At 45.9% G+C, this 24,984-nt stretch overlaps 1 protein-coding gene across 5 annotated transcripts in view; it reads right to left on the bottom strand.

Moving 5' to 3' along the window:
- The window catches only part of LOC147127064 (cadherin-7-like), a 138,885-nt gene that overhangs the window by 77,446 nt on the left and 36,455 nt on the right, over positions 1–24,984 (bottom strand). For 3 of the 5 annotated variants that reach the window (XM_086020672.1, XM_086020667.1, XM_086020671.1), the window contains exons 1-2: positions 19,023–19,265; positions 12,830–13,419 (exon numbers count right to left, since the gene is read on the bottom strand). In XM_086020672.1, the coding sequence (XP_085876798.1) occupies positions 12,830–13,078 (249 nt within the window). In that variant the 5' untranslated portion in view covers positions 13,079–13,419; positions 19,023–19,265. Of the gene's footprint in view, positions 1–12,829; positions 13,420–19,022; positions 19,266–24,984 lie in introns of those variants that run through there. The other 2 variants (XM_086020668.1, XM_086020669.1) reach the window with 1 other exon arrangement.

The following is a 24,984-nucleotide window of genomic DNA, read 5'->3' as shown; positions in this document are numbered from 1 at the left end:
TCGAGAGGATTTACGGTAACAACAGTTTGGTTTTTTTCTCACTCTGGTTGCAGATGAATACAAAATAATGCATCCACGCATGGCTACTATGACAGTTATTTGACGTAGTTCCTGTGAGTTCTCTCGTAATATCACATTTCTCTCATGACTTGTTTTCTGACAGTATTTTACAATTGACACAATTTCCCCCCCAAAATGTTTACATTCTGCTTATATTTGTGCTAATATGAAATAAAGTCTCAGACTTTATTTCAAGCGTCACATCCAGTGATTGCATTAGGGGCGAGGGAGTGTTGCAACGAAATGTCATTGATACTAAACACAGAGCGGGCATTTCAATGACAAAATTCATGTGTATGAATAATGTGGGAAAGGCATTTTATGTGCGCTGAAGTCTGCCTCTGAAGTCTGCCTAGAAACAAGCTTGGTTGAAGTACACGGCTTTGGCTAATACAGTTGGGCAAACATTCTTCAACAACATTTCAAATTGACCCGCATTCAATTTGAGCTCTTTGTGCGTTGTTGTTGGAAAAATCTGCAATTGAATTCTTTGCATGTGGTCTACCTACAGAATGCGATCAACATTTTGATTCCTGCAGAAAATACGCCCCTGGCCATGTCATAGCTTATCGGCAGTTACACATCATTTGGCTTGCGGGTATTTCACAAAAAAGAAAGAAACGCCTTGTACTCGCACATTTGTTGCTTGCCAACCACTGAAAAATGTGATCAAAATGTCTTTGGCTGCCAGCGTGTGAGCGAAAGACTGAGTGTGAGAATAAAAGAAAGTGTGTTTTTCCAACGTGGACATGACTGTGTTTGGCCCAAGCACATGTACTACGAGCTCCTGGCAAGCAAGCGCGACGCTTTATTTGATGTACTCTCATTGATTGACTGACTGCCACGTAAAGCGGATGGGATCCGCCGCGGGAAATGAAACAGTCGCAAATGACCCTTGAAACTATTTACCCAGCTGCATTAGCGTCCGCGGCTAATTATAAGGAAAGGTTCTCATCGCCGGGCAGGAGGCTGCGGGCCCGCACGGGGGGGGGCGGACAATGGCACTTCATCGCCGAGAGCTATTTCTCGGTCCGCTCCTCTCGGCTCAGGTGGCGGCCTATTCATCGGAAAACGCCAGCGAGCGAGCCAGGAGGACCTTTCAATGGGGACTGTTTCAACGTGGCCTTTGCCGCGCACGTCTGCGCTTTATTTGTACGCCGCAAAGATTACTTCCACTAAATCTGTTGAAATTCTGGAGTCCGGACTATGGAAGAAGCTGTTCTATATGAGGATGAACATGAGTCTGGATCAAAGAAATTGCCGATTACCATTCGAAGAACATGTGTTTGCTTGGCTTTTTTTCCCCTTTTTTCCCTTCTTTTGTTGTTGGAGTTGAAGGCAGCTTTCAATATCAGCATGAACGTGTGACTGGTTAAAGGCACGGATTCAAGAACGACGCATTTCAGATTCGGGAGAATTTACTTGGTTCGGTTTGGGTCTCGGGTGGTTTGTTTGACAACGGCTACACAAAAAACAACTTCACTTTGTTTCCGCAAAACTTAACTTAGCGTAACGAAGAAGCCGTTCCATTTTAGCGTGGACATGCCGAAGGCTATCACGTGTTGCTCATTAGGTGGCGACAGCTTTAGTTTGATTATGGCCTGCGGCGCGTCCCCTTGAGTATCTTGAAGAAATCAAATGAAGCGCGCTGATTCATCTTTATGAGCGACCTAAGTCAACGACAGCGCCGCACTGGCGATGGCGGCGGCTATTTGGAGACCAGCTGCACTCCCAAACTGACCGTTGTGGTAAAAATTCATGAAGGGGCCGCGAGTTGGAAGAATCCCCCAAAGTGCCAGAAGACCGACTTTACGACATCCCCTTCAAATGGGCCCAAGCATTTGGGGAACGCGGCCAAGCGCGTCTTCCAGGTAGCCGCAGGATGGAATGCAGCGTTGTTCCAACGCAAGAGGCAGAATGTGACTTTACGATCAGCGCTTTTACCTTTCAATACTCGAAAGTCGATGTTTGCAATTTTTGTTTCAGTGCCAAAAGAGAACTATACGCATCGTCGACACTTTCATACACTGGAAACTATATTTCACCTCCTCATTATCATCAGATAGCACTGTCAATAATATCACACTTCCCACATTTTGCAAATTGCACAAATATTACTGGCCTTATACGAACATGCTACTTTGTGGGCATCTCAGTACCTGCTTCATTTGCTTCCCACTTGACTGGAGTGGCGGAGTATCACGTTTGCTTGTGCACAATTTTCGCTCACAAAGCAAAGCCTATCCATCTCCCTACTCAAAGTGTACCTCTCAACTGATCTATTTCCTGTACCTCCGAACACAAATCCTTGAACGCGCCACACAAGTTGCATTTTAGCTCTCCAGCTTGATTGAAACACTCCCACCACCAAAGTCTGCTGAAAGCAGAACGAAAACACCAGCGTGATGTCTTTTCTTTTTTTTTTTTTTTTTTTTTTTAACAGCAGCAAGTGCAATCCGAGGGGATTACAAACATCTCCACTACTTCAAACAATGAAATGCCTTATTAAACAGCAACATGACAGGGCCCGTTGGACGGGTAGACTTTTGATGTGTACACAATCCTTCCACTGGGCGAATATATTTAGACGAGCCGCTCACATCGCAGCCAAACTCAATAAGTGGCCGCCGGCCGCCATCGCCATCTCGCTCTGAGTCATCCCGCGTCGTCTTTGCGTAGCCTTCGCCCTGCGGCGTCATTTCACACTGTCACAGCGCGAACTCATCCCCTCCATTGAAAACCGACCGGCCCGCTTCCAACAAACGGGGGAGATCGTTGCACAAATCCCTCTTCCTTTTTTTCCCCTCTACCTGTCTTTCTGCCAGCGAGAGTCGCTAATTTATATCTGCAGCCTGGCTTTGTCAAAGTCATTTTAAGTGCAGAAAGAGCCCAAATGGAATGAGATGGAGTCTGAATAGAGGGAACATCATTTGTCTGGAAATCACCAGTTGTCAGGGAAGCGCTTCAATGAGCCGACAAGCATTTTTTTGTGTGTGTGTGTTCTCTGAAATGGACCTTTGCCAGAGATCATAAAACGCTCTTACTTCTCCCAGCCAATCGTGAAATCATCACAATATTGACGGCTGCATAGCCAAAGACAATCAAATGTAATCATAATCTCTGTCAATTTGCAATAACTGCGGCTATTATTATGAGCAAGTACGTCCATGAAAGGAGGCTCTTCATTTCAAAACAATTTTTTTCGCATTGAAAAGAATGGAAAGCGAAAGAGGACGTGACTTTACAGGGCATTCTTAAAGTAACATTGCGCTATTCTTAACTGCCATTTGAGAATAAAATGAAGGAAGCTGCACTTGAAATCAATAAACAAAGGTGAAAGGGACAAATTCTTTGACGCTCTTCTGTAAAAAGAAGTTATCCACTGTCGATATGTATTCATTTATTGGAACTATTACAGTCTACTTTAACTTTTACAACAGGTTTTGTTGCATATGTTGACACAACAAATCCAATTTACACTTTTGAGTGTCTCAGGAGCACGTCTCATTTCGGAAAAAACGCTTACTTTTGTCAAATATAAGAAATAGAAATGATATTTTTCATGCTTTATTTTTTGTATCCTGCTTAATTACTTTACTTTGATTTCATTCTGCATTTCCTGGAGTTATTTCACATTTGGTCTTTAACTCATTCGCTGCCAGGCATTTTCAGACCTTCTTTTACCCTAGCGTTTGAAAAAATGTGGAAAAGATATATAAATAAATTCCTGGGATTGAATGGCCGGACTGTGAAAAGACAAGTTCGTCAGTGGCAGTGAATGAGTTAAGTATAGTATGATAGAATGTTGTTTTGCCTCAATGAAAAAAAATTGCAATTCTTCTTCTTCTTATTTTTTTAATATTCTCTTCTGTAATGCGTGAGTTGAAGCGACTTTAAGCGAGAGTCTACGATCTATTGTCTTTGTGGCCTAAAATGGAGGTTGCGACACAATGAGATGAATATTGAAACATGTTTGCTCACGATTATCATACGGTCAGAATTTGATAGCGGCCCAAGCCTAATTTGCAAGTTTTTTTTGTTGTTATTTTTCTTAACCTATACGCCATTTAATGGTGTCAAAGTCTGATGCCAATTTCAAAGATTTGCCATGAAAAAGTCCACGAGTCGGCGAGGGCCTGCTGATTGCTGCTTGTGGATTTTTATTATTATTATTATTAAAATAAATCATCAGATTTTCATCCCCCTGACCAACTGAGGCGTTCAGGCACGCTTGTGATGAATGGCTTGCTCTTCGCATCATTAGACTTGCATTAAACCGACGCTCGTGATCAGGCATAACTCGCGGTGCTCCAAGATAAATTCAGGAAAGCTATATCCATATTTTCAAATGGAGACATGCTAAGTCGACAAGACTGGCCGCTCAGCGCGCAGAACGCGGCGACATTTTGCTCGCAGGAATCCTTGACCACATCACAAGTCCATGAATCTTTGAAAAGGCGCTACCTGATATGCAAATGAGCTCGCCGCACTTTCAAAGCCACTCGGTGGGTTTGCGCGTGTGTGCCTGTCATGCTTTGTGAGCGCACGCACACGCCAAGGAAGAAAGCTGCGGCGTCCGCAAGCGCCGAGAGCCTCACTAGCACATGTAGGTCATTCCCACTCCCGCTGGAAACGGAGCCCCTTTTAGGATTAGAAGCCATGATTCATTATGACTCCATTTCATTAAAGCGGGAGGTGGCCGCCGTAACCGCACCGACCCTCGCCCGCACCCCCACTTTCAGCGTATTAGGCTCTCCTTCACTGGATGGCAAGCGTGTGTGCGCGCATCCCTCCAGGTGACTTGAGCGCAGCTGCAATTTGGACTTGTTTGCGTGCACTTGTGCACAAATAAAAGCAGATTAGGGGGAGGCTAATCAGGTTAGGAGGAGAAATGCAACTAACTCGGTTATGTCATGTCCACGGCCTCTTCCAGAGAGAAGAAGAAAAAAAAAAAAAGCGAAATAAATAAATAATCAGCTTGAAGCTTGAGCTTTAACTACATTTGTGGATTTTTGAGGTTTTGCTTTTGTGCCCTTGACACTTTTTGGGGACGTTTGGGAATTTTGCAGGGCACTGCTCTGCATCCTTCTCGACCTGAGAAAGGTACAAATACTAGTGCTTCATTAGCATTCACTAGTGCTAAATAAAGCCTTTGAAATATTATAAATATATACTATCAACTGTATTGTTTATAAGTGAAAATAATTAGATGTATTCATAATTTTTGATAACGCTATGATACAAAAACACCCTTAATTACTAAAAAAAATGAAAGCCCTCAAAATACAGGATTTTGCGGTATAGTTAAAACTACAACAACAAAAATCAAATTGAATTTATTTTAAACACTTACAAAAATGCAGCAATTATGCAGTTATTATAAAAAACATACTGCACATATTTACTTTAAAATATCTTGAAAAAGAATGCAATCAAATAAAAAGTAATACAATTTGTAATCATTTAAATACACACATCTCATTTCAAAATGCATAAAAGGGAGTCGCTGTGTTTTAATAATGTCACGGTAGTATCAAATAATCATATCCACTACAAAACGGTGTTCATTCAATGACTTTTTATGTCCTTTTTTCCCCCCTAAAATGATTCTAATGACAGTCTATTGATGTGCGGTTTTAGTGGCAACAAAGGCTGCTTAAGCAGCTGCTTACGTGACCAAATATGGTTCCCGAGCGCTACTGCCCCAATAATGACTCGAATCATCGGTCAAATGTGGACTTTCCCGCCTCATTTGCATTGATCACGATCTCCGGCGCCCATTTTATGTGCGAAGCTTGACGAGGTGATGATTGCGCGGGGATGAAATGGAATATGACTCCAGCTTGTAAAGACAAAAGGATGTGAAATTACCTTGAAAACAGCCCATCGGGCTCATTGGCTTAATAAAAGAGCCGCCGTATATCACAACGTCCGCCGCCCGCCTGCATATAAATCATTAATACTCGCCGTCGTGAAATGGATGATTGCCAAAAGTGGAGCACTGTAAATTCCCCTCCCCTCCCCTCCCGCCAGGCTGCGGTTACACACTTCGTCAAGTGACCCCCAAATGAAATCGACAAAATACCTTGAAATGAAAACTTTTTTTTTTTTTTTTTTTGCTTGAATTCACAGCACTCGCCTACCACAGCAAGCAAGCGGACCGCTGTTGAATTATTCAGCATTCAGACCTGTTGGGGATGACGAAAATCCGATACATCAGCAGTTCACCAGCAGCCGAACCCCCCCCCCCCCCAACCCCCCAAAAAATGAAGACAAAAAAAAAAGGCACATAAAAGGAGGCAGGCGGATAAGTTTGAATAAAACTATTCCATGCACATCCTCCTTCCCGCCCAGCTGCCTTTCGCATTTCATCACGTTAACAAGGCTTGCTCACACAAACGCCAAAGCGGGGAAAGCTGTGCTTTGGAACCAGTCGTCACAGAATGCCCAGCGAGGACCAATGCAAGAAGACCTGGACTACGTCGTCACGGATCGGCGACTGGCGCATCTTAGTACACCCGCTTGCCACTGGGGCTCAATTGGGCAAATGACACTTCCTGTTCAATTTCCAGCACAGCTCCCCGAGACTTTGTTGTAGACGTGTCCATCAAATTTCATGGTCCAGAGCGAAACTCACTTCGGGGGCGCATTTTCAAAAATGAGTGTTGTACTCAAGCTCCCTCTAGGGATAAGCAAAAGAATCACTCAATCAGATGTTCAAACGCTGCATCGTATTACTGTTGGTTTCTTTGTTTTGTTTGTTTTAATCCAGTGAAGTACATTTGTTAAGTATAGTTCATCTGAATTCTACTTTTAAGTGGAAGACATTTGTCTTGAATCTTTTCAAGTTGTCAAACATTTATTTTGGCGCAATTCCTATTTGACCTTTTCATACAATGCATTTCAATCGAATCAGAGGATTTTGATGACAATTTTTGCTGACTATTTTCCAAATTAAAACATAAGACAAAGATAGTGACATTTAAACAAATACATACATGTACATTTACAGTTCAAAATCGTTCTGTAAATGCAGTAAATATCAAACTTTTCAATGTAGGTGCGGCTTATATAAAGGTGTGGCTTATATATCGTGGTTTTTTTTTTCATTACTTTTAAAAAATAGAATGAGTGTAGCTTGTTTAAAGGTGCAGCTTATAGTTCAGAAAATACAGTAATCATATAGTTTTGAAATTACACGGCTGATTAATTTAAAAAATATCCGAATTTTATTCGACCAAATATCGGAATCGGCAGGCCCTAGTTATGACTGACGTGTCTACCGAATTTTGAAAAAGGCTTTTCCCTGACATGCTGCCGCAATCTCACCCTTCCGGGCTCCCTGTGGTACCTTGACTACCGTGCCGCCCCTGTTATCCCGAATCATCACCCTCCTCCTCCTCCTCCTCCTCCTCCTCCTCCTCCTCCTCCTCCTCCTCCTCCTCCTCTTCATCATCTCAGCAGCGTACACTACCGAACGTGACCTTTGCTGCCACGCCACATGCTCGCACTGCGGCGCTAACCCTTTTGACAGCGGACGTCCGCGCAGATGCTAATGAGCGCCGCCGTCGTGTCGCCGAACGGAGCGGAATTAGTGTCGTGCGCGTCACCGGCGTCTGGCTGCCGGGTGGCAAAGTGCGCGTGACTCATCATCGTAAACGTATTTATGGACTTTCCCGTAAATATAATCATCCATCAGGAGGCCCAATCATAAAAAGCGGATTCATGAAGGGGCTCCAAAGGAAAATGTTTTCATAGCCCCGTCACCTTATGGCAAATAACAGCGAAAAGAGCACCACCTTCAAAGGACTGAAGCAGGCTCAGAGCTCAACTTTGATCGCCAGCTGTCATAACGGGACAATGTCCAGACGTTGCTAAATTATCAAGAAAGACGTCAACAACTCACTCTCACTCACAATGTGCTAATTTCATCTGCCTGGGGAACCACACTCCATTCATGTTGCACCACTCTATGACAAAATTCATATTGTAAGGACAAAGTTCGTTGCCGGCTTCCTGATGGACTTTCTGTATTTATTTCTTCCGCAGCCCGCTTAGGCGGCAAATAAATAAACATCACTATCACTGGGGAACCGCGCTCCGGCCAATTTCCAACACTTGTGTAACTATGATATTGCACTAAGTGCAAAGATCACGTCGAAAGGACAGGTAAAATTGTTCTGATGTACAGCATTTCTCAGACTGTCTTCCACTGCAGACTGTTAAGGCGGAAAATATACCAACATCACTAGCACACGGGAATTACACTCCATTCATTTTACACCAGACTATATTGCAGAAAGCACAAAAAAACATATTGGAAGCACACCAATGTTGCCCATACTTGGGCTGTTGATTTCCACTGCAGCCCATTTAGGCGGAAGTTGTGCAAACATCACCAGCAGTGGGCAACCTCACTCCGCTCATTTTACAACACTCTTGAAGCACTGACATTGCAACAAGTTCAAACTTCATATCGGAAGGACAGCCAGTGTTGGCTTCTTCCTGATGCACTTCCTGTATTGTGTTTCTAGTGCAGCCTGTTTAGGCGGGCAAAGTAGTTGGAAACCAACTTGTAGTTGGAAGCCAACTTTGAAAACCCATCAGGTAGCAGGTGCGCTCTGGCAGGCGGTTCAGTCGAGCAGCGGCAAATTTAGCCACAAAGGCCCGCTGGAGAAACACGTGCGCGCGCCATGTGAGCGGTTCCCACTTGGGATCATGTCAGGAACGTCCGGAGGGGACGCACGCTCGCCCGGTACCCTGCGTACACCTTTCAGTCGCAGACACGCGAGCTCGCGCCCCTGTGGCGGCGCGCTGATGCTCGTCACTCACGTCCCCGTGGGAAATGTGTTCCGGCTAAGAGGAGTTCACTACTTCGATTTGGACTCAAGCGTTCCACAGGCTCCCGCGAGGGATGGCCATTCGAATACATTTCCTTGATCAATGGGCGGGAAAATGAACATAATACATCATTTGATGGCAAAAAACAGAGATGAAGAAGCACAGCCTGAGGCTCAGAGCTACACTTTGTCACGTTCAAGTGCTAACTGTCATGAATAAAGTCGAGTCCTTTCATAATGGAAAAAAAAAAAAAAACACTCATAGGCCGCCCAAATTGATGGAATGCTAAAATATTGACACACTAACTTCAAGAGGCTGGGGAACCTCACTCTGCTGACTTTACACCTCATAAAGGAAAAAATTCCCTCTCCGCCTGTGCACTACGACAGCCCATTTAGGTGCCGCGCAAATTTAACTAGCATGGGGGAACCACGCTCCATTCACTTTCCATATGTCTGTCTTGCATTCATTACATAAATGCAAACATTGGCAAAGCTCCGCTGACATCCAGTATTGATTCCAGCAAACGACTCGGCAAACACATTAACGTCACTAGCATTGGGAACCTTACTCCATCAACTTGATGCCACTCTTGAAGCTTTAAACGACACTTCAAGTATAAATACAAAACCGGCCTTCCATCACATCACTTTCTTTGCTGATTACTTCCCATATTGAATTCTACATCCGCCCGTTTAGGCGGCAAAAACATTCACTTCAGTTGCTTGGGGAACCACACTCCATTCACTTTACATCACTCACGTAAAATACAAATCTAAACTTCAAATTACCCAAACCCCAAATGTTGCTCCCCTCCTGACGACTTCCTGTACTGACTCCTAAAGCTGCCCGTTTAGGCTTCAAAAGAAGGGGACCCTAACTTTAATTTGCCTCTCTTCATAAGTACTACCCATATTGATTTGATGAGTGGAAAAATTCTTTACACGTCCTTGTTTTCGACCTTTTTTTGATCGATCAAATTCCAAACGATCGACAAAATTCCGTCCACGGTCGGCCGCCGCTTTAGGCACATGTGCATCGTCACGCTGGAATTTTCCAGTTTACCAGACTCCAATTATTTTCTCTTGACATTCAAAGAATGGACGAGCCAGAGCAGCCTTTTAATTTCTTCCGCCTTTCAATGAGCTTCTTCTGCATTTTCTTTTTTAAAAAAATTTTTTTTTTTTATTAGTCATATGAAAAGAAAAGTCATTTTCGAATGCCCTTGCAAGCACGCAGCGCACTACAAGGTGAGGCGTCTTTTACCGAGCCGCTACCAAGACGTCTTCAAAGGCTGCGAGCGGAAGCTTTTTCACAATAATAAAAAATAAATAAAAAATACCTTCAAATCCTGTCACGTCTTGTCGCTTTCCGGAACCTTCTGAGATGCAATCAAATGCACAATTAACACGGCCGGTGCAAAGAGACATTCAGGCGACCGCCTCGCAGAGAGCGCGCCAATCACGTCATGTTTACCGGCGAGCAGTTCAAGTGGTGCGTCACCACGGCGGAATGATTGCGGTCCAGTGGTCTTACGCGGGGGCGCGGCGCCAAGGCGTAATGAGACATTTGCTGGCCCGATTTGCAATGTGACAGAACGCATTCAAGGCGAGCAGCAGGCTGCGCGGCCGGCCAAAGTCGCGGCTTCCCACTTCCACTGGATCACGTTGACCGACTGCCCGCTGACAGATTGGACACAAAAAGTTTTCGGACGCAGCCAGCAAACGCCTCGCGAGAGGCTGACTGCCTGCAAATCGAAGGAAATTACAAAGGCATACTTGATAAACATTTCAAATCGTGGCCAATAAATGCGTTAAGCACTGAACAGGCACCCGAGCAATTGTTTTGAATACAAAACATACAGTACAGTCGGCGTCAAAGAGGTATCAGCGGATTTGACGTTTTGTTGCCTGACAATGCATCTTTCACCCCGAATTATTTGCAACGCACATGAGGGATCTTAAGCGGCGAGAATCAAAATGAGTTTTGCTGCACACAAAAGGCCACGAAAGCAAAATGACAACCAAGACGGCATTTGAATGCGATCTGACGTGTTGCTGCCCGATCAGGCGCACTTTTTGCACGTCGGAAAGTGAGCGTTGATGCACGTAAGAGCCCGGGAAACTAGGTTACTAAGACAACAGCGATCACCGAGACGATCAAAACGTTTGACCCCCCCCCCCCCGACAAGGCAACTTTTTCTCACATTGTCGGGGAATCGGAAAGTGAAAGGTGCACACAAGGGAAGGGCTAACGCCGACTAAAATGCCACTGGGGGTTTGGGACCATCGTTCCGACGCAAAGGTGTCGCCGTAGAGACCCCGGACGAGACAGGACCTCTAAATGAACCCTTGTCGGGATTGGACGCGCTCCCTCGGCAACCCCGCGGCAAGAAAGAGGAGAAGAATGGGACAGTCAAACGGATCCCGACGGATTCCACTTGGAGCCACTAATCCGGTTCGGAGCCGGCGAGGAAACGGCTTTGCCGGAGAGCGGAGCCGCCAGGCGGAGACGGCGCGCCAACGCCGCTGATCAGCCCGCAGATGAGCGGAAAGAGCCAAAAGTAATTTGATAATAAGACCAGAAAATTCCGGGAGGGATCTGGAGAGCGTTCCATCTGGAGCGCCGGCGCGCCTGCTGCAAAGCCATTTAAGTCCTAACGACTTGACGACGGGCAACAGTCATACAAGCCGCACATGGACGCCTACCACACCACACTAAAAAGGCTGCAAACTGCACATTTTTGCCACATGAAATGCTTTTGAGGATCTAGTTGTAATTCTGCTTCAGCAAACCGGCGTCGGGCCACACTGCAGATTTCCTTACCGAGTGACTCCAGCAATCATTGTAAAGGCATACATCGGAAATGGTCCATTGAGGTTTGCAATTTGGTGCCAATCCAAATCGGCACTGAGGGGCCTTGGTGGAGGTCCACAATCCCGACCACCATTTTGTGGAGTTTGAATAGTCATTTAAAGGCAGGCAATGATTTTATTGAATTTTTATCCGGTGTTTATCTGTCGGACTCCTCAGCAGAACTAAGCGCATCAATAAAGCTCAAATAATTCATACAAATCCAATAAAAGCCGGCTATGTTGTTTTCTCTGTAGGTTGCTGCCTTATTTTTAGAATTCACAATAAACGCAGCTTCTGTACGTCTGGCCACAGAAGTCACGGCCTGATAACATTTCATGCACTACGCTTCCATATTGCTTTTTTCTTTTTTTTTTTTTTTTTCTGAGCCAGTGTGGTTGTTAGGGTTGTCTCCACGGCGACACGCGAACCTTCTGGAGGAGGCCTGGAAACCAGAGTTTCAAGTTTGCCTTTTGTGTGCAAAGTATGTGACGGGATTAACTTTCCCACTTGTCTTTCTTCCACGAGCGTTCACACGGAGCAAAATTATTTGGTTTTGAACTGTAAAAAAATGCCAGCTTCAAACCAAAATGGCAGGCTTACGCCGTCCTTCCATGCATTGCTTTTTGAGACTTTTTTCTAGGTCTGCTTGTGATAGACACGCCTACCAATTTTTATGTTGTTAAAGGAAAAAGGCGGATTTTCCAAAACATTCACCTTTGAACGAGGAGAAAGGACTACAACTGCTGCAGCAAAAGCAAGTGACAGACTTCCTTTTGTTTTTCAGGCTTGAGACTTTGACTGTGAGTCTACTCATGGCAGGTGTCAAATGTATGTGGATAAGGTATGCGAGTAAGAGAAACAAACTAGCCTCAGTGAATTTAAAATCAGAGGTACAATCAAGTGAAAAAAACAGCAAGTATGGAAAAGCCATCAAAATTGATCAAAACAAACAAATGCATCTAAATGTGTACATCTAAGTGAGCCTGGGCCTAACGAACTCTACTAATCAGCGGCTCAAGTCAACACAAATGCAAATCCAAAGCAAAAGCCGAGCGGGTGACGGTTCACTCACCTTTCCGACGTAGAGCGGCTCGTTTCCCGTGAACTCCTCCAGCACGAAGAACTGGTTCCATACCCAGCTGCGCCTGAGTCTGTGCGGGCCCCCCAGGGGGGGTGCAGCTGAGCGCCGGGACTCGTCCCGGTCCCCAGAGCCGCCGCCCCCGTCGGGCCCCGAGCAACCCCCCTGTCGGATGGGAAGCAGGAGGCCCAGGAGCGCCATGAGAGCCAGGGCCGTGCGCACGGCTGAGCGCCGCCGCGCCATCGTCTGCGCCGCCCTCCCCGCGCTCTTCTAAAACTCTTTCAGGCCAGAAGAGGAGCACAAAAATAAATAATAAAAAAAAAAAATTGGAAGGGGAAAAAAAAAAAAAAAAAGCTAAAATGTCAAAACCCCTCAGGGTTTTTATCCACACAGTCCCGAGCTCGTTTCACCAGGGTGCAGTCAAGCTCGGCATTCTGCCGCGCGCGTCCTGCTTTTTTCCCGATTGGAGACTAAAAGCGAGGTAATTCCTTCCACTCGGGCGCCGGGGAGTCGACATTAAAGGTGGCTAACAGGGTCAGTGGCGGCCCAGAAGCTTTTCCGCGGCAGGGTCCGATAATTGGCACCTATCGGAGCGCAGAGGAGACAAAAAAGACAACTTCAACGTCAGCAAAAGTGCCTTTGTAACAGTGGCGAGTAATGTGATTATTGGTGCGCCCGTCATGACATGCTGTCACTAATCATAGAGCAACTCAAAAGACACTCGAGTGGGTCACCGAGCAAAGATGCAGTGTAAAGGGCTGTGTTTTATTTTTTTTTAACGAGAAAAGTTTCAGTGTGCATGAAAATGCATTTGCCGGATGCCACAGCAAAGGACGGCGCTATTTGCATTTCTTTTACATTGTTTGGGGAAAAAAGAAACAACAACTCTTAGCAAACAAGACCGTTGGTAGGAACTTTGACAGGTCTGTGTTTCATCATCAAATTTTGCTCTGCCAACATCAAATGACAAAATGTTCAAATGTTTGGAAATGTTGTGTCATCCATCTGAATCCATCCATATTGAAAATTTGGGGGCAATTGGACTAAATTTCTACGATGCGTCCATCTTTGAGAGGGACCAGGAAATACACCAAATGAGCCTCTAGTCGCAGCTTCAAACCAACATTTCAGCTTCTTCTGTCTTTTCATGCCTGGGTGCTTGAGACTTTTTGTGGGATTGCTCACGACAAATTTGATGTTGCTAAGTGAAACTGGCTCCGGGGGCTGAATTTTCCCAAAATATGTCCCCCCATCCTGGAAAGTGATCCTGAAATGGCTTTAAAGCTAAACTTCAAACCGGCTGTGTCTTTTCAGGCCCGGATTCTTGAGACTTTTTGGTGGGTCTCCTCATGACCAACATCCCGACCAAATGTCATGTTGCTAATCGAAAAAGACTTTGGGAGCTGTCTTTTCGTGACGGACGAAATCCCTCGCAAAGTCAACCTTGTTTAAGTGAAAGCAGCCGCGGGGGACCTGCCACCACCTTGGCAGGGGAAACAACTAGAGGAAGACCTAAGAGGAGCGCGTCCTTGACCTAGCGTCACAACGGATCGTCAAAGGCCGCCATGCTAACGAGCGTCCGGCGTGTGGAACAACAAAGGCCAGTCAGCTGACTCCCAATTATGTGGCTGCACCCCAGCAAGGTCATCGCTGAGCCACGAGTCTCCGCGGCGGGGCGACACTAACGAGTCACGTGATCGACACTCTCGCGGGTAAGATTAAAAATAAATCGGAGGCATCAGCGGCACCTCTGACCTCTGGACGGACGCTCCGCGGCACGCTGGCCTTTGTCTTAGTGCCGTGGCCGCACGCGTGACAGATTACCCAGCATGCTTCAAACGCGGAGGAGGCGGTTGCAACATCTTGACACAAAAGAATCACAGCGGGCCCGCGCAGCCGTGTTGGGAACGCGGCCGGTTAGCCACGTAAGACTTCCGAGGCGGCGCGTGCACTTCCCCTGGCATCCTTGCGGCTAACAAATGCCACGTAAACGGCGGGAGGTCATGTGAGAGGAGACGTTGGCAGAGCTGGACTCGCACGCCACACATGTGTCCTTAAAGCACTCGCTTGCCTGGACCCGGGATGACATGAATGTTACGCTTTGCGCCCCAAAAAGCTTCATGTTGATGCTGAGCATTGAAGGACGCGTGCAAATGGCCAACGCGGCCAGGCCAGGCCTCTTGAGGCTGCTTGTGAGTGACACACCGGCCAAATTCCGTGATGCAACGTCAAACTCTTTCAGACAAGTTGGTCTGGTTGGTAGGAAATGATTATTTTTGTTTTATGAAATGATTTTATTTGCCCTCTTATATCATCGTATATTAATATTGTGATAATATCGCTATCCCATTGGTATCATGATAATTATCCTATTGTGTTGATATCCTATTGCGGTAGTATTGTATGGTGATATCATCGGTGCGTCATCGGTGTCGTAATCATTTCGACCGACATTATAATCAGTTTGATGATAATAACGCTGGGCAACAGCAAATGTTAAGCGTATTTTTGACGCTGATTCAAAAATGTCTTCTTTTTTTTCCCCCAGAGCATCAGGTTTTTAACTGGCCTATAAAAGCTTGTGCATTACGGATTGTCACTTATAGCTACGATGTTTCAGAAAAAAAAAAATCCTAAATACATTAACGATTATTGTTATTATTTCTTTTTCCTTCAATCTTTCAATCTTCAAGTGAAAAAACGAGGGCGGATTCGGAATCGGTGCAAAAAAAAAAATGAGTCTTGCAACTCTGATTCAAAATTGGGTAAAAATGTGTTGAGCGGCGCTCAGCATATTATGGGTATTGTGACAATAGCGTGGTACCGTGGCATGCTCTCATCTGTATCGTGTCGTGCTATCACTGATCTAGTGACAGTCACTCAGCGATTGCTGGCCCTGCCAAATGCACCCAAATGGTCAAGCACACAGTCAGCTAAGCGGCATGGCATTTTGATGGCTGAAGTGGAAAGTGGAGCAGATGTGTCTGCAGGGCAGCGGGAGTGCTGAAGGTACGGCACAGTCTGGAGGTGGAGGATGGGCCACGCCGGGTCAGCCAACGCAAACAATCTCCGCAAGAAACATATGCGGCCTACTCACGTTGAATCATTCAATCCGGGCTGGAAAAAAAGCGTCCCAAAAAATAAAAGCTGCCACTGTGGCAAAGTCGCTATTGTCACTGCTGCTTGCCGGCGTCAACTTATTTGCATGTAGCAGCGCGTACGGCGCCGGAAATGCTCCAATCGGCAAGCTACCCTCCAGGACGACGAGGAAGATTGGGAGTTTGGCTTTTTTGCGGCACCTTTTCGCAAAGGAAACGAACTCACGGTCAACGCAGTCGATGCGCTTGTCATCAAAAGTCCACATTTTCTTGTTTTGCGGCCGTCTTCTTCCTTTGACACTTTTGAGAATGTTAAATTGTGGCTTCAAGGTGACAGTCGGACCCAGAAATGGACTAGTTCACTTATTTCCGATGATCTAATCCCTAATATTCAAATACATTTTGATGTATTTCATTGGCGGGTGAGCTAAATGCCCTCAACGTTACACCTTTGTCGTCTGTTACGTCGTAAATGTAATTGGCAACCTTGCAACAGTTAAAAACGTGACTATGCGACTGAAACAGTTTACGCTGGCGCCTTGAGATATGAGTGACCTGATTTACGAGTTTTTCACATCACAACAAGTTTGGCAAATAGTGAACGATTCTTCAAAAGAGACCTCAAGTTGTTTATTGCCACTGCCGGTGGCAACAACTTTGCCTTGCGCTAGCTCATTGCTAACAGACATGCACAATGACATTGACGGGCTAACTAATAGCATCGATAGTCACGGCGTTACAGCAACAAATATTTAAAAAGTAACAACACCCGAAGACAGACATAACGATACTCAAAGGCATATTTTTTATCCTCTCTGACAAACAACTGATATTTCTCCAGTTGACTGCGTCCCAATTGTAAAACTCTTCTTTGTCTGTCTTCATGACTGCCTTACACTGCTCCCTGGTGGACAAGTGGTGCACACCAGAATGAGTTGACATTGATGAAAATCATGATGCTCAAACGGTTCTATTCTATTTCATTACGGTATGACTATATGTATTATTCATTCAATATTTCAGAGCGCTATTTTTCTTATTGTTGGCTGCAACGGATTCACTGCACTGTGTTTTTCAATGATGAGAAATAGCCCTCTATTGTATTATATTTTTGGAAAAGATACATTTCTGTATCTTTTCCTAAAATATAATACCGTAATGACGTAACTACTCTGAATGTAAGTGTCGAACCGTTGTTGTGACACTTTCTCCTCCGATTGTACACCTCATTGTGGCGTGCACACCTTGGCCACCTGGGGCAGTATAAGAAAGACAGACAGACAGACAGTTTCCATTGCGATGTCTCAACTCCTCAGCTCATCAATACGGCACTAATATCAGTCATGCGTCACAGAGGATAAAGAGTATATGCCTGTCTAATTTGTTAAATGGTCTGTCTACTCAAGCAGATATCCGCTCCTTCAACAAGCGCCGCAGAGATGCTAATTGTTTCCCTGCGTGTCGATGGAGTTTCCCATTGTATGTAGCTGACGCGTGGACTGTTTCCTTTTGGTTATTTCCAACAATTAATGAAGCTTTTTCCAGTTGAATCCAAAAGAACATCTTGTAAATGCGAAGCCCACGCGTCTTTTTCTCTTTCTCTCCAATTCATTCCCAATTTGCGTTTTAGAGACATTATAACCTCCGTGTGGACTTCCCCCCGGGAGGCCGGTGAGGGGTTGTTGGGGGGGGGGGGGGAGAGTTGGTTCAACGTGATGAGTGCGGCGAATGAAGTGGAAATAGGAGATAAAGCAGCCAACGTGCAGCCCCCCCGCCGGTCGTCCCTGGGCCGGCGTTTGGCTTCCACGCAGTTGTTCTAATCCCATTTAGCAGTCCCACAACAGGATTACCAGCACCGCGGGGCCGGCCGACCAATCAGACGCTCGCTGCCATTTCGCGGCCTCCTCCATCATCATGCTCGCTCACAATCTTATTGTCATCGTCACATGTTGACGGGGACGCGAGGTGCCTTGCCCAAGGGCCCCGCTCAGCTCAAAACCTCGGCCGGAGCTCAGAAAATGAGCAGATTTGACAACAAACGCAAAGTCCGGGTGATGTTTCTGAGAGGTCGGACGGAGGACACGAGCTCGTCGGAGCCCGAGGTTGGGGCCACAATGCCGCCCTTTGATTCACGACGCCCCCTTTTGCCCTGGTTCGGATTGGCCACGCGTCCCTCAGGGGAGCCGAGTGACAGCCAGCAGAGCGCGGCGGCAAATTTTTTAGACAGCAAGTCAATGAGGATGGCAAAAATATTCATCACGCAGCTGTTATTTCGAGACGGTAAAGGACATTTCATTAGGCACACCTGCACCAGGGACAACACAAAAATGTGCAAAAAATAATCATTCTCACTCCAGGGCATGACTGAAAAAGGAATTTTCCTCTTACAATGTAGTTGGTCAAAAAAAATAGCAACACTGCAAACAACATTAAATGAATGGCATTTCTCGTTGTCTTCATTGAATGAATTCTGCATGTCATTATCAGCAGTTTATCTTTATCAACAGTGTGCAGTCTGTGGCGTGCCTAATAAAGTGTCCCGCACGTAAAATCCCTTTTGTAAAATCCAGCACATCATTTTTGACTTTGTTTCGGCTTTTTGCTTATAATTTGGATGCTTTTTCATTCATTAAAGAACTGTCAGCAATTCTATCATATCGCCATGCATGTTCCCCAAAAGCAGATTTTGGCAGCGTAAAAGCATAAATTATTGGATCAGAATTTCTTCTATTGAGAAAGGGAGGGGGGGGGGTTATTATCTTATATTGGTACTGGGGTGATACGTCCTCTCTCCCGGCATGCGAGACAACCGCTGGCGGGACACGCATGTTGCACATCTATCGCCGTGCAGCGTCAAGTGCCACGTCAAACACGCACACGCGCACACACACCCAAAAGTTACATACGCCCTCGTCCTCTGCATTGACAAGTGGCGGTAACATCGAAGAAAAAAAAAAAAAGAAAGAAGCGCCGCGGAGGCAGAGCAAATGAGTGCAGAATACTAATGATGCACAACCAGAAAAAGCAGAAGACCAAGAAGCTGAAGATGCAGCCAGCATGCAAGAGAGAGCCCAAGCGGCCACACTCACCCGCCGAAAAAGGTGCGAGAAGTTCCCGCCAACGCGGATGACCAAAGTTGACCAAGCAGGACAACAAGACACCGAGGAAAAGAAGAAGGAGGAGGAGGCGGAGGAGGAGGAGGAGGAGGAGGAGGAGGAGGAGGAGGAGGAGGAGGAGTCGACCGTGTGTCGCCTTGTTGAACAAGTCGTCAATTAGGTCCCGATCGTGTTGATTTGTGTTGCTTGTGTTCACGGAGCTGCTGCACACACTCACCCTGCCTCCACTCAGATGGGACTCATCTCAGGCTCACTCTCTCTCTATCGCTCGCTCGCTCCCTCCCTCGCGCTCGCTCGCTCGCTCTCTCTCCGGCGCAGTGCCGCCTCCTCCTCCTCCTCCTCCTCCTCCTCGTCCTCTTCTGTGCATGGGTGACCAGCTGCAGGCTTCTTCTTCTTCTTCTTCTTCTGCCAGTATGGAGATCTCACCAAGCACTAGACGAAAGGTGTCCAAACTACAGCCCGGGGGCTTTTGCGGACCGCTGTCCATTTTTTGACAGGCCCCTTTTAAAGTTGTTTAAATAAAAATACAGTTGGGAGGGGGCGTCCGGGGAAGTGGGAAAAGTCTGTGTGTCAAGAAAAAAAAAAAAAAAGAAAAGAGTTGTTGGCCACGAGTGCAAAACACCCGACAACTACTACCATGAATAAATTGCTTTTATGCAGAACTTTGCAAAGTGCTTCCAACTAAAATAGTGAGAATATTTCTTTTGAAAATGGTTTGCTCCACCTTCTGCGTGGCGTCAAAGCGCGAATTACAAAGGAACGGTCATCGGCGTGGCCGAAGAGACGGCCCATTAGCCAGCAAGTAAAGTTGAATTCTGCGCACCTGACCTTGTGGAATACGGGGCTAGGCCACCCCACAACCCTGAAAAAGTCCTGACCAAATTGCCTTATCACCTTCATAAACAACGACCGCATGACAATGACATGTACTTGATTGAGGGATTGGCTTTAACGTGTCGAATCAATTCCAAGTCGAAGAATTTCAAAGTGGCCTTTGCGTCCTTCTGATTTTCCTCCATGCGCTCCTTGTAAAAAAAATGTTTGCGCACCCCTGGAATAGACTGACACAAATCACGGAGGTGCGAGCAAGAGAGAAGAGGTGCAGGAGATGATCATAAAAAGGGAGAAGGATGGTGAGAAGGAGGTTTCACACTCACACAAATCATGGAGACAGATGGAAGGGGAGGCATAAGGACAGGCAAGGCGTAGGAGAGGAGAGGGAGGAAAAAAAGGGAGGAGGAAAGAAAGATTGATATGAGGAGGAAGGAGATAGGAATAGAGGAGGGGGTCAAAATTAGAAGAATAGATAGGAGGGAATGGAGATATATGAAGCTGATACACAGCAAAAAGTTGAGTGTTAAAATGACTCCCACAGAGTCAATTTCAACACTTTTTCAGGGTTTATATAGCTCCACACGCTACAGAGTTGAATGAACAGTTTGCAAAGAGTTAACCATTTTACACTGTGCCAGAGTTACTTAACAACATTATAGGAGTGGAGTGGTAACACTGCTGGGTTTTATTTAACAACCTGGTCAGTGTTAGTTTCACTCCCACGAGTGTTAAAAATATAATAACATATAATAACAATTAAACATGAACATAACGTTATTCATAAAAAACAACAGCTACATTTAACTGTAACACTTTGCACGCCCAGAAGTCTTTGCGGCGGAGCAGTCCCAATCGAGTGGGCGAATCTTATAATTAACTCTACGCAGAGTTGGTTAACACTAAATGAATCAACTCTGTCAAATAACTCCAACAACAACTTCCATTTAAACCAGACAGTGTTAAAAAGACACTTTTGGGGTTGAAATAAACTCTGTAACATGAGACCCCAATATTTTAACACTCCAATTTTCGCCGCGAGGAGGTAAAGGCGACAGGGGGAGGAAACACACACAGATAAGGAGGTGATTGACGAGACGGGGAAAAGGAATGAACAAATAGTGAGAAGGAGATGAATGATGAAATGAGAGGACAGCGGAGATGATGTAAGAGGAGATCCAAGAAGAGGAGAAGATAAAGTTGGTAGAGGAGGCCAAGGAGAAGGAGAGCGTTATATAAAAAAAGGATTCAGGATGAGGTGAATGAAATAAAGGAGGTGATAACAGAGAAGAGATGAGCAAGAGCATGAAAAGAATGCGGAGCTGAAGGAAAGACGAGAAGAAAAAGGAGGAGGAGAAGGAAGAGGAGGACATTCTGTGTGGTACAGAAGTGAATTTCGAAAGCTGCCAAGTTGTCATGCATGGGCAGATGGCTTGTGAAGGCAGCGCTCAAACTTTGAAGAACATTGCGGACACCTTGGTGCACTCTCCTTCCTCACACTCGCAAGTCATCCCATTCCAAAAGATTCATATTGATTTATTTTGATATTTAGATGAGATTTCGATATACTTTGACACTTTCCATGTACAAAACCATCAACGCGAGGGGGCGGAATTGCTTGGATTCTTTGTCTGGCCGTGTCACCTGTTGCTAGGCAGACTGTGTGCGAGCGCCAAAAATAAACCGTCACCTCTGCTGCTTCACGTAGCAGAAAAAGGACAAGGGAGATCGGGCATAAAAATACGGGATGTATGTAATGTGTTTTTGATCGGAAAAATAGCACTTTTTAAAAGATACAGTAAAGACAAAGAAATAGAATGTAAAGAGTTGCCATATTTTTTGGCTTCAATTCAATTGACCTTGTGCTGCTCCCTTCTAGTGTGTGCGTGCCTTGGCTGCCTGGGAGCATATGGATATGGATACGGATATGGATACGGACATATGGATGAACAGTACACGAAGGAGTCGGGCCAGCCACAATTGCTCGGTAAGCTGCAGTAATACTTGTCGTTCTTTGGAGAGGATAAAGAATTTCTGCCTACATGTATCGATGCACCATTCGCGTTAAGCGTAACAACACCGCAACACTGACGCTATTGCATTTGGTTAGCATTTAGTTAAATGGACTTCATTCAAGCCAAGTTACGCGATTGAATATCCTGCTTGAAACACCGCAACATAGATGCTGTCTAGATCGAGCACATTAATGGAATTTTGCATTATTTGTTAGCATTAGAAGTAGTTTAGCAAACTCAATTTCATTCAGTGTATTTTAAATACACAGCATGTCTTTGATTTATGTTCAGTTTGACGTGGAAACCTCAACCAGGAGTAGCAATAAACAGTTTAAAGCCTCTTTTCCGATCAATTATTCACTATGTGCCAAAACGTTGTTATGATGACTGATGTTTTTTCACCACGGCGCCCTCTGCTGGACCTTGTGGTCAACACACTGCCAAATCACTACTGATCAAAACCCACACCTTACTTTTGAAATGTTCAGTGAAGCATCTCATCTCCACGAGAGCGAGCATGTTTTCATTTTTTTTCCTTCCGTCTTCACTAATTGAATTTTCAAATGTCACCACGTAATTGTGCTCCTAAAACGCCCCGGTTTTGCATTCCTCCCAATTAGTAGAATGCGCCACAAAACACGCTGCATCTCCACACAGGCAGCAGCTGATTAGCAGCAGATGCGTTGCTCAAATAAATGAGTGGAAAATCCTTGAAATATCACACGCAGTCAGTCGCGCGTCAAGACAAGACTGGCCATAGACAATAGTTACAAAGTATTCCGCAAGTTCCATCCGTCCATTATATACGACGAGTGCAACCGTCTTTTCGCCAGCGAAGAAGCATGCTACACACCCTGGACCGGATGCTAGCAAATCACGGGACAGAATAATCTATCCGTTCATTTTCTGTACCACTTGTCCTCCTTTGTGTCGGGGGTGAGCCGGGGCCACATGTGCAAAGACTTGCCTGGCTTTCATACTCAAATAATGTGCGGCCAAATCCAGAAAACGCTGCACGCGCCAAAATAACCACATGCATGAATCCAAGCACATTCCTTTCATACATCTCAATCAATGCGTAAATGTTGGAGTACCAGAGCCCTCCCTCTCTATGCCCCTTTGTAAATATGCTAATATGTATAAGGTCTTGCAGATGGGAATAATCACTCTACATGATCAAATAATCAGATTATAAAGACATGAGTCAACAACGAAAAAAGAGGAACTTTACAAAATGTAAACTGAAGACGCCGGTAAACCGAGTCCCGAAAAACTCAGTTTTGGCACGCTGTCCTCGGCGGTTAATGCTTTGCACTCCCGAACCGGAGGCATGATGGCGGTATGGGATCAATGTTGGGTGGACGCCGCAAGAGTGAAAACGCCCCCCCTCACCAAACACCTGTCGACGAAAAAAAAAAAAGTTTGCATCACAACCACTACCGCTTGCCTCTGGCATCTGCATGGCAAGCCACTGCCCAGCATCACCTCTACGGCTTGCCAACAGCTCGAAAGCAAGAAAAACATGCATAGGCCGGCCAAGTAGTTAGTGTGAACTATTGCACGGTCATTTCACTCTTTGATACATCTCAAGGTGAGAGCGTAAAGGTGCGTCAGCCACGTTTTTGTGCGGAGGCACCCTTGTACTTGCGGGCCCGGGCGTCCCTCGCAGGGCAAGAGGCGGAGTACAATCTGGACCGGTTGCCAGTCAATCGCAAGAGACCTCTACACAAACGAGCATTCGCATTCATGCCGACAGCTGTTGAGAGGCATGCGTTGCTTTGGGGATGTTGAAGGGAGCCGGAGTAAAGTAAACCCCCTGAAACAAGTCCAAATTCAAATCTGGTACATCCCTACTGTGAGGCTGACGTGCTAACCGCAATACCAGCGCGCTGCCCCATACAAATCTCGAAAATGCATTAAGTGCATTGAGATGGAAAGTTTCAGCTGTAAACATTAAGTTTGCAAAAGTGTCCGGACGTATCACCAGTGCTTGCATTTTTTTCAAATTAAAACAATGGACTTCTCTTTTCGTTTGACTTCACACGCACTTAGTCGCCGGTATTAGTCACCCACCGCTTGCTTCCCTCCTTGTGGGCTTATTTGCATTTTGCAGCCACAGTCCATTGTCTGCCAGGAGAATGGCGAGCGCTGACCCAAACTAATAGAAAGAGCAGCCCCTGTCTGTCACCGGAGGAAGAGCAGTTAGCGTCGCCCGAGACTCAAGTGCAGAGCGGTGCGGGATAATGTTGGGGGAGGCGCGAGAGCAAACGGCAAGTCAAAGGCTGTATGCAGATAGATGAGAGGGATACGGTCGGGGGGGTATTTAATTGGACAGTGACATTGGGAGCTCATCAGCACCTCCCCATCAATCACCAGACGCCCGCAGGCGATGCGGCCGCCTCCCACGTGTCCACCACCCCTCCGTCCCGGCCAGGCATTTAGCGGCCGGCTTCGCCGCTTCAACTCTCCCCCCTCGCAGCCCCCAACCGTCTTCTGTATCATGACTGTGACCTCCGCTCAACTGGCCAACGGTTATCTGCTCCACGGTGACACGCTGCTTGATGGGGCTTTTTGTTCTCGGCTTAACAAGAGAAACAGGGCGGAAGGTTGGTGCGCGGGAGTACAGTGATTAAAATACAACCCGCAAGGACGACGAGAAGGTCGGAGGTGATAGAGGTAGGTGGCTGCTTTGTCCCAACGGACCGGCGCAAATAACCAAAATGCGTTGGGGTGTTGGTAATTAGCGACAGTTATGAGGTTCGTGGATCTGGCAGTCTTGTACGGAGTTTGCCTGCATGAGTTTTCTTTTCAGGTACTCTGGCTTCCTCCCACATTCCAAAAACATGCCTTTGTGCCTCATTGAAGACTCTATTTGTCTTTTTGTGGCCCATCTTTCACCAAAAGTCAGCTGGGATGGATGGATGGTGTTCTGATGACATCATGAGGAACATCCTTTAAGATCCAGATCTATATAATTTTTTGTCATGTAGCTAAGTAGTGTACTGGCCTTTTTAGTCACCCAGTCAACCCAATGACAAGGTCCAAAGATGTACTTGTTAGTAGTCAAACGTCTTAAAAGAGCTGTTCTG

This window comes from Filicampus tigris, chromosome 21 (genome assembly GCF_054856515.1).
Source record: "Filicampus tigris isolate MCC_2025a chromosome 21, RoL_Ftig_1.0, whole genome shotgun sequence".
In the NCBI taxonomy this organism is placed as follows: domain Eukaryota; kingdom Metazoa; phylum Chordata; class Actinopteri; order Syngnathiformes; family Syngnathidae; genus Filicampus; species Filicampus tigris.
Note: the sequence above shows the minus strand (reverse complement) of the source record. Positions and strands in the feature narration are given on the sequence as shown.